Here is a 9618-nt window from a genome sequence, read left to right on the forward strand (position 1 = left end):
ATTTGAATTGAGATTTGTGTAAACGATTGTTTAAAAGATTTCCATCGCATTCAATCAGTTTAGTGTTTATATAGAGACATCAGTTATATATAGATAATAATTATAACAAAAAAAAATAAAAAAAAAATAATAGAGAAATTTGATTGGTTCATAATTTGTGCTTTATTTATTCAATGAAACCAATTACCGAATTTTTATTTATTCAATATAAATATGGATAAGTGTAGGCGATATACAGATATATTTGTCTATATTGAACAATTGGAATTGGATATTGTCAACTGAGTGTTGTTCATTTTGGGACTATACGAAGTGAATTTTAAATTTTAACCTATTGTACAAGGAAGTGGTTTTCAGAGATTAGTAGCTATGTGTATAACGTGATGACGTTTGATGAAAATGGTACTAGGTTGGAGTCCCGAAGTGAATATCAACTGTGAGATGCAAGTACATTCAACTGACGAATCCGAAATAGGACGAAACGCGAGGCCTGGATTACACTTCTAACCGCTATCCATCTTTACATAGAATGATTGTGAAATAAGGCAATATGCACAGGATGCAAATATGACAATAAGAAACTGATTAGTTGCTGTCCTAAACAAATATGGGAAGATGCAAGTTAACGATACCAAATGAATTGATTGTACCAGTTCACAGAATATTTTATTGTTAATTAAGTAGTCCCCAAATGCCCTGGTACGGTCGAAAGTGAAGAGGGCCCTCTCTCTCTCTCTACACGGCCACGCGTATATAGCCTCTAACAGGGAAGTACTATTTACCAATTTCTCGTTCTTTCCGTTGTTTACGAAATTGACAGAACCGGATTGATAGACACGGAAAGTCCACCTAGAATAGTTAGAAAACTCTGATTCCAAAACAATGGTGTACATGGGCTCCAGTATCCTGAGGGAACAAATGGCGTATGAATCAATTGTTGGTCACCGGCTACCATGTGACTGCATCTACTCACGATGCTCCACTGTCTTGTGGATCAGATCTTTAGGTCGAATGCTCCGGGTGACGCCTTCTAAGAAAATCACCTGCTTCGGTCTGGGCACCCGGGCAGTATCATAGCCAGAATTCAGATGTGAAAATTGAAGTCTATGTAGGCTTCAAATATTTTATAAAATGTATCCCTTATACCATTGTATGACTATTAAGTTATTAATATTGAGTTTAAGTTCATGGAACTCTATTGAGTTAGTAACTAGATTATTGAGACTTTAAAGCATTGACACTGAACAGTTACCTGTTGATTAAGAGAGTGATAACTAACAAAACCTAAGTTAGAAGAGGGTTAAAGATGGCTAAACTAGTACACACACCAACTTACATTTTATTCAATATCCTTAACTTTCGTTTTAATATTATATTTTATATCTTATCTCCTAACTTCTAACCTCTTTTCATACAGCCTTCGTCAATATAGCTACTAATAGTTGGATATTTTTAATTTGTAACCTGTCAATTCCTTCTGATTGCGTCAACATGAACTGACGCATATTTCTATTACGTTTGACATTAGCCATGAATGAACTACCAAAAACCAAAATTTCCAAATACTTACATATTAAAATTAATTAACATCTGAAATAGATTAATTCGTTTTGTCAAATTCATAAGTTTAGTGGTCTAGAGGTTAAGTGTTCGCGCGTGAGACCAAAGATGCTAAGTTCGAGTCCCGCTTGAAGGATTGGGGATATGAACTGCTGAAGAGTCCCATATTAGGACGAAACGGTCGTCCAATGCTTCCAGGTTTTAAATGGTGGTCTAGCATACATCGACTCATCAATTCAACTATTAAAATGACTACAATTTCTACAAACCCTCATTTTGATTATAATTAGTTTTGTCAATCAATCGTCTCATACTTCAATGTTCGTTCATTTCCACACCAATCATTCTCTGTTCTCATTCTCATTTCTCCAATCTTCTTAACCTTCTGCCTCCAGATATTTCTCTTTCGATAGATGATACGTACTACTTAAAGTCTGTTCACATCAGTAGCATCCACCCGTACCTTTATCTGAGTAAATACATGAAAATGAACTAGTATTTAGCTAAAAAAATATATCCTTGAATACAGTATATATCCCATAGAGTAATGCCTTTCTAGCTCTAACCAATTTTTGTTCATTTTTCTCATGTCTGTCTCCATTTCTCGGCGTAATGTGTTCTTTGGTCTTCCTCTTCTTCTTTGGCCCTGTTGGTCCCAGGTGAGAGCTTGCTTTATGACGCAGTTTGGTGATTTCTTCAATATGTGTCTTATAGTTCCTACGCTCCTCCTCTACAAAGAGGTAACAAGCCTACGTAAGTAACTAAAGAAGTTCATTTATTTTGCTTACTAATGTTTTACTTACTAAATATCTAAAATTAGCCTACATAAGTCATACCTTTTAAGAAACACAATCACAACCGGTTATCACTATAGGCTATGATATATACATACATATATAGTTTCAGCTAATATTCAAGGTACGACATCTCAATGGTGTGTTGTATATTTATTACAAAACTTGATTTCTATTTATGAATAAACATAAAGTCAATTTGACATATCTATCTATAATGATATTACAATGAATTGAACAAAACAGCCTACATAGATACAATGATGAATGGGTTTTTTGTGGATATGATAGTAATTTTAATTTGTTAACCAACACCAAGATCAGGACAGTTCTACTGTATGGGGGTGGAGATAAGGAGAACTACGAAAGCCATCATCCAGAAGATATAAGTATTTATTAACAGTCGGCTACGCAAGATACTTCGGATCAGTTGGCCAGACACTATCAGCAACAACCTACTGTGGGAGAGAAGAAAGCAGGTTCCAATGAAGGAAGAAGCCAGAAAGAAGAGCCGGAAGTGGGTAGAACACACATCGAGGAATGCACCCAACTGCGTCACATGGTAAGCCCTCACATGGAATCGTGAAGGCCAAAGGAGAAGAGGAAGACCACAGAATATATTACGCCGAGAAATGGAGACAGACATGAGAAGAATGAACAAAAATTGGATAGAACTAGAAAGGAGTTCTCAGGACAAAGTGGGTTTGTAGAATGCTGGTCGGCGGCCTATGCTCCATTGTGGGTAACAGGCGTAAGTAAGTAAAGTAAATATAGTAATTTTAATAGTTGAGACCAACAGTCATTTGAGTCTAAACAGCCTTGGAAAACTTGGAAGCACTAGATGGCTGTTTTGTCCTATTGTGGGACTCCTCAGTAATGCTCATCCAGGATCCCGCTTCCAGGTTTTCTATGATGGTCTAGCTTCAATTGAATCATGATCTCAACTATTAAAAATATAAGATTTATTATACGATTTTTTTTTAATGTTCTAAAAGGAGGAGTTTTTCGAATTTTATTTAAATTCAACTTTATAAAGATGAAGAATGTGTGTAGTTTGTTTACATTATGAAATGAATTTAACTAGGTAAAGTTTGAAAAAACATTATTTTGTGTTAATATAGAATCGACTCTTCTTTTCAACAGATTACCATAAGATAAATTTTGATTTTTTGTACTACCAAGATGAAAGTTAATGATTCATAAACAAAGATGAATAGTGACTAACAGTGGAATTCGGGATGCCTGTTTCGTCATATTCGTCCTATTCGGGACTCGTCAGCCCGATGTACTTAAATAATGCTTGTGAATTAAGGTAATATCGAGGTAATGCACACAATATTACTTAATTATTTACTTACGCCTGTTACCCAATCATGGAGGATCATAGGCTGCCCAACAGCATTCTCTATCCAACCCTATTCTGGATAATCATTTCCAGTTGTTTCCAGTTCTTATTCATACGCACAGTATATACATATACCAATAAGAGACTGATCATGATGGAGTTTTGTTCTCTGAGCTGGATGGTTTGGTCTTAGAGCTTTCATCATCATTCTGAACGACATTATCAGCACAAATTTCATGTAGAAATGAAGCATTCGAATTTCTCCACATGTGGTTCACCCAAAAAATTTTGCTAATGATATCGTTCATAAGGACGATGGTAGCTCCATGACCAAACCATCCAGCTGAGAGAACAAAACTCCATCAAAATCATCCACCTGAGCTACAAATCTTCTCCACTATCTCAAGAGTCTGATCAATTATAGTCGTAAACATCATTGAAAAGATTCAAGTAAGCAATATCAAGTTTTATAAGTCATAGCTGGAATTTTAAATCGAAAGTTATTTGATCAATTAAAAACATAACTGATAGTTTAATGATTTCAATCTTCAGAATCTTAAACTAAAAAAAACTGGAATCCTAATGTATGTATTAAAATAGAAACAGTTGTACAGCATTCTCTTTACTCTAATTTAATGAAATCTTGTTTTTAAGCCACCATTGTCTTCAGTGAGTTGATTTCTCACAACAGACCCCCCTTCTAATAATGATCATATGCTCACTAGTGACTGGCTTCATGAGGTATTTCCTGGAGTTCTAGTGAGAAGTATTGACCAGTGGAGTTCAACCATATCCGTTGTGGATGGTTGGTCAGTTTCGTGTATTGGTTGAAGTTAGACATTAACACCGTTGGATACCAGCCAGCAAAGTGGTCTAGTGGTTAAGCGCTGGCGTGCGAGACTGATAGGTCCTGAGATCGTGGATGCGCACTGCTGAGGAGTCCTATAATAGGATTAAACAGCCATCCGCTGCTTCCAGGCTATTCATAGAGGTCTAGCATCAATTGATTCATGATCTCAACTGTTAAAAAATTACTAAAATCTCTACAAAATACCCTTCAAATCTTGTTTTTATTTTTTAATGTTTTTTTTCAATTCATAAACTCAATAAACAACTGAGTTTAATTCGTCTCCATTCACAAGAATTATCAACTTACATTCGATATATAGTTGTTATTATGTAGTTACGTAATATCTATCAATTGTGCTTATCAAATTATAAACTGGTTCATTCTTCTAGATGACCTTACATAATAAGCAAAGATGGATAGTAGCTAGCGGTGGAATCCAGGACGCATGTTTCGTACTATTTGGGACTCGTCAGCTAGATGTACCTGCATCTTAGAGTTGATGTTCACTTTGGGACTCAAACCCGGTACCTTTCGCTTCACACGCCATCGCGTTATTCACTCAGCTACTGAGTCCTGATAGCCATTTGCTTGTGAAATGGGGTGAATTTTAAATTCACTTAGTATATATATATATATATACATAGTGTTGATAAAGATTAGCCTAACTAGATATAAAAGACTTATTTAGCCAAAATAAACTTTTGGGCTTCATTTTTACCTAAAAGAGTTACATATATTGTGTAAAAGTCACTATTTCGCTTATTTTTTGTGTGTTTAGTGCAGTTAGACAAACTTTTATTATTAATACTACTACTACTACTACTACTACTACTACCACTACTACTACTACTACTACTACTACTACTACTACCATTACTACTACTACTACTAATACTACTACCACTACTACTACTACTAATACTAATACTAATACATTTAAATCATCTATGTATGTATATCTGTTATACAAATATATAAATAGATTAAAAGTAGGAGAAAAAACAACCTTCACATTGTTTAGTCTCATTTGATTTCATTTATGGTTCAAATTATCTTAGAAACAAAATTTGTTACTATGGTCAATTTGAAAAAAAGTTTTTATATAAGCTCTTAATGATTATGTTAACGGAATGGTTTGTTATGGAAATATGTTGATAGGTATTTCATTCATGGAATGTTTGTAAGATGTTACTTTTATGTAAGGTACTTTTTCTTGAAAATTAATTAACTTCAGTCACAGATTTTGAGGGTAAATTATGTCCAGAGGTTCATCATTTCAGCGCGAGGGATTGAACGTGCTGGGGTTCGACTGCCGTGTGCAAGATTGTGGATACTCACTGTTGAGAAGTCTCATAATACGGTAAAACGGCCGTCCAGTACATCTAGATTTTCAATAGTGGTCTCACATTGATCTATTCATGATATCCATCGAAGCATTTTTTTAGTAAACATCATGAACTGTCTCTTCTATCACACATGCAACAATAAATGCAGAAGAAGACGACCAGTGTAGCAGCAGTCTCATCAGCGGTAGGTCTCAATATAAACAAACGGAAATGCAAGACTCTCCGATACAAAACAACATGCACCAATCGAATTATACTTGACGGAGAAGCTTTGGAGGATGTGGAAACCTTTACATTTCTGGGCAGCATTATTGATGAACACGGTGGATCTGATGCAGATGTGAGGGCGAGGATCGGCAAAGCAAGAGCAGTATATCTACGAATGAAGAACATCTGGAACTCAAAACAATTGTCAACCAACACCAAGATCAGAATTTTCAAAACGAGCAATGGAGACAGACATGAGAAGAATGAACAAAAACTCGACAGAACTAGAAAAGAAGGCCCAGGGCAGATTGTGTTGGAGAATGCTGGTCGGCGGCCTGTGCTTCATTGGGAGTAACAGGCGTAAGTAAGTAAGTAATACATCATAAACTGAGGATGTTCGAATGGATATAGTAAATAATGTATTTGACATATATCTAATCAAAATAACGCTTCCTAGTTATAAAACATTATTTAAATGTTTATATACTAATTATATTCCTAATGAATTAGTGAGGAGCATCAGAAGTCTCCACTGATGCATACACTAGAGTACATTATTCAGTCTCAAAAACAAATTAACAGTGCTTTGTCCTAATACGCTATATATTCATAATAAGATAGTAGTTAGAGGTAGTCGACAGGAAACCCTTGACTTAGGTTTCGTGCTATTTGCCACTCGTCAGTAAGGTGTACCTGTGATCTTCAGGGAAATGATGCTCCCTGACTGATTTGATCATGTATCACCCAGCTTCACAGTCAAAGATGTTACCATTGAGCTATCGGAGGCCGCGACTGACCTCCTGTAAGACATAGATGTTTTTAAAATTGATTGATCACTGTGTGATGATCAGTGTCATATGTTTGTGAGATCAAAGTTTCCATTTCTTACTTCTTCGTCAATTCTGACGATAAATATTGAGTGATCATTAGTTAGAAATTAGCGATTCAGTCAATCGGTACGTAAATAATGTACATTCTCTTCGCTGCATATTGCTAGCAAACATGATATGTCTGATTGGGCTTTTTGTAACTTGCACAGCGAAAGGTTGTACACTTTTCAGAAACGCGCCTGAATAGTTTACGCGATTAATAGCCATAATGATGTATTAAGATAAACTAAATTAGATAACTTGTTGAAATATCTAGATTGTAGAGAGGAACAGGTAGTGCAGATTTTCAAGCAGGCCGCCACAAGTAGATGAAGATTGGATAACATACCATATACAATACTAATGATAACAAATGTATCAGTTTACCAAAGCAGTGATAAACTGACATCTATTTCTTTCTCAGTGGTCTACTAGTTAAGCGCTTGAGCACGACACTGATAATTCCCAAGGTCGAATCTCACAAGGCGAGATCGTGGATGCGCACTGCTGAGGAGTTCCACAATAGGGCGAAACGGCCGTTCAGTGCTTCCAAGTTTTCCATGGTGGTCTGGCTTCAATTGACTCATGATTACAACTATAAAATATAACTTTGGCTTTAATTTTTTAATGTTTCAACTACAAAGTAGCGTTCAGAAATTGCGTCCCATTGTGATGCCTTTTAGTCTCATGCTCTATGGAACGAAATATATAAAAAAGTCTTCTGTTTACCCTTCCGATGTACATTATAGCAGCTGTCGTACAATTGAGTTTGTTCATATCTAATTTGGTTAATCTCTTTTGTTAACTTATTTAACGGACAAAGTCATACGTACAACAACAACAACCTATCTAAACTATTGTACCTTTATTATTCTAGCACTTGTATGAATATGTATGCTTGAGCATTGCTTACCGCCTACGCATATATATTCACGATTGATTGATCACTGGGTGGTGATCAATGTCATGCGTTCTCTTAGTGCTGATCGAATGCTATCGATCAAGTTGCAATGTGGCCACTAGTCTAGGTGGCTCGACACTGCGTGCACTATTTTGAGATAAGATGGTGGTTGGAGGTGGTCACCAGGAAACCCTGGAACGGGGTTTCGTGCTACTTGACACTCGTCAGCAAGTTGTACCTGTAATCTTGAGGGAACTGGTTCTCCCTGACGGATTCGATCACATGTCACTCAGCTTTATAGTCAGAGACGTTACCACTGAGCCATTCGGGCCGCGACCGACCTCCTGTAGGACTGAGATGTAATCACGATTGATTGATCACTAGGTGGTGATCAATGTCATATGTGTCAAGTCCGTCTTGGTGCTGATCGAATGCTATCGATCGAGTTGCCATGTGGCCAATATATTCATTCTGCTAGCAATACTATTAGTCGCTTAATTGATTCGATGATTCATTCATTTCCATATGTATACATATATGTACATCTTAATCTTGTTCACTGACTTGCTGACTCGTTGACTCACACATTCGTTCATTGACTCGATCAGTTGCACGCTCACTCGTTTCCTTTACGACACTACTCTTACATGCTTGCTTAACGTACCTGTAATTTTGAATATATGTGCATAGTTGAATAACGAACGCAATCAGCACTTCCTAATCGCCTTTTGATTTATACACCGTTGGGGAGTTAACGAGTATCGGTTATCAAGACGATGAATATACGAAGTTTAAAAATCATATCGAATACTAACCACCACAACATTCTTTGGTAAAAGATGACTTGATGCTTTGAATTTGTTTCTAGGGTCAATCATTCTGGATCTCATATTGCACACTGTACTACTGGATAATCCATTTTCAATGTGTCATTTATTTAATGATTAATTATCCTATTTAAAGTAAAAACTGTAATAAACAAACTACCATTTCTTTTGTATCATAATTGGTACATTCATTATGTACTTTAGTGTACTAATCTACGAATTACCGTATCTACTATATCTATGTATCCATGAAGTAAAGTGAGGGAAGTTGGTCAAAAAGGGTTATACTTTATTAACTAGTAACCCCCTTTTTTTCTCTTTTATATCATCTTCTGAATATAAAAAGATGATTTACCTATAGGGTACCTGGATGATATGTATTGTATATATAGATAGATACCTAGATCATTTGTATTGTATATATTATCTATGATAGAATCATCCATTCTAAATATATATGCTGAACAGTTTCTAACCTAATTTATTACATAACGTTTCTGTCAATTCTGTCATTTCTGTCCATTAAATGGTAAATGATGGTAGATAGATATTTTATATTAATGTCAATTTTTTGTTGAATACAAATTAGTAAGATATTTGGATTTAGATAAACAAGTCTTTTCATAGATAGATTGTATCCTGAAATAGAACCTGGAACCATGTATGTTATGAATTAAGACTTCTCAACTTAGTTTGACTCCACCTGAGTGTTGATGTTTGCTTTGAGACTTGAATCCAATATTTGTTTTCGCTGCAAATGCTACAACACATAAATACTAACTTACTTACTTACGCCTATTACCCCTCGTCGAGGAGCATAGGCCACCCACCAGCATTCTCTATCCAACTCTGTACTGGGCAATCCTTTCCAGTTCTTTCCAATTGTTATTCATCCTTTTCATATCTGCTTTTATTTCAC

The 9618-nt window shown here is 35.7% G+C and overlaps 1 protein-coding gene across 1 annotated transcript in view; it reads right to left on the reverse strand.

Moving 5' to 3' along the window:
* Window positions 1-9145, reverse strand: part of Smp_146950 (hypothetical protein) — a gene marked incomplete at both ends in the record, with an annotated part of 126748 nt that extends 117603 nt beyond the window's left edge. The window contains one exon of the mRNA XM_018796423.1: window positions 9100-9145. Within this exon, the coding sequence (XP_018650637.1) occupies window positions 9100-9145 (46 nt within the window). The remainder of the gene's footprint in view (window positions 1-9099) is intronic.
* Window positions 9146-9618: the final 473 nt, after the last annotated feature.

The sequence above is a fragment of the Schistosoma mansoni genome, chromosome 2 (genome assembly GCF_000237925.1).
Source record: "Schistosoma mansoni strain Puerto Rico chromosome 2, complete genome".
Classification (NCBI taxonomy): Eukaryota; Metazoa; Platyhelminthes; class Trematoda; order Strigeidida; family Schistosomatidae; genus Schistosoma; species Schistosoma mansoni.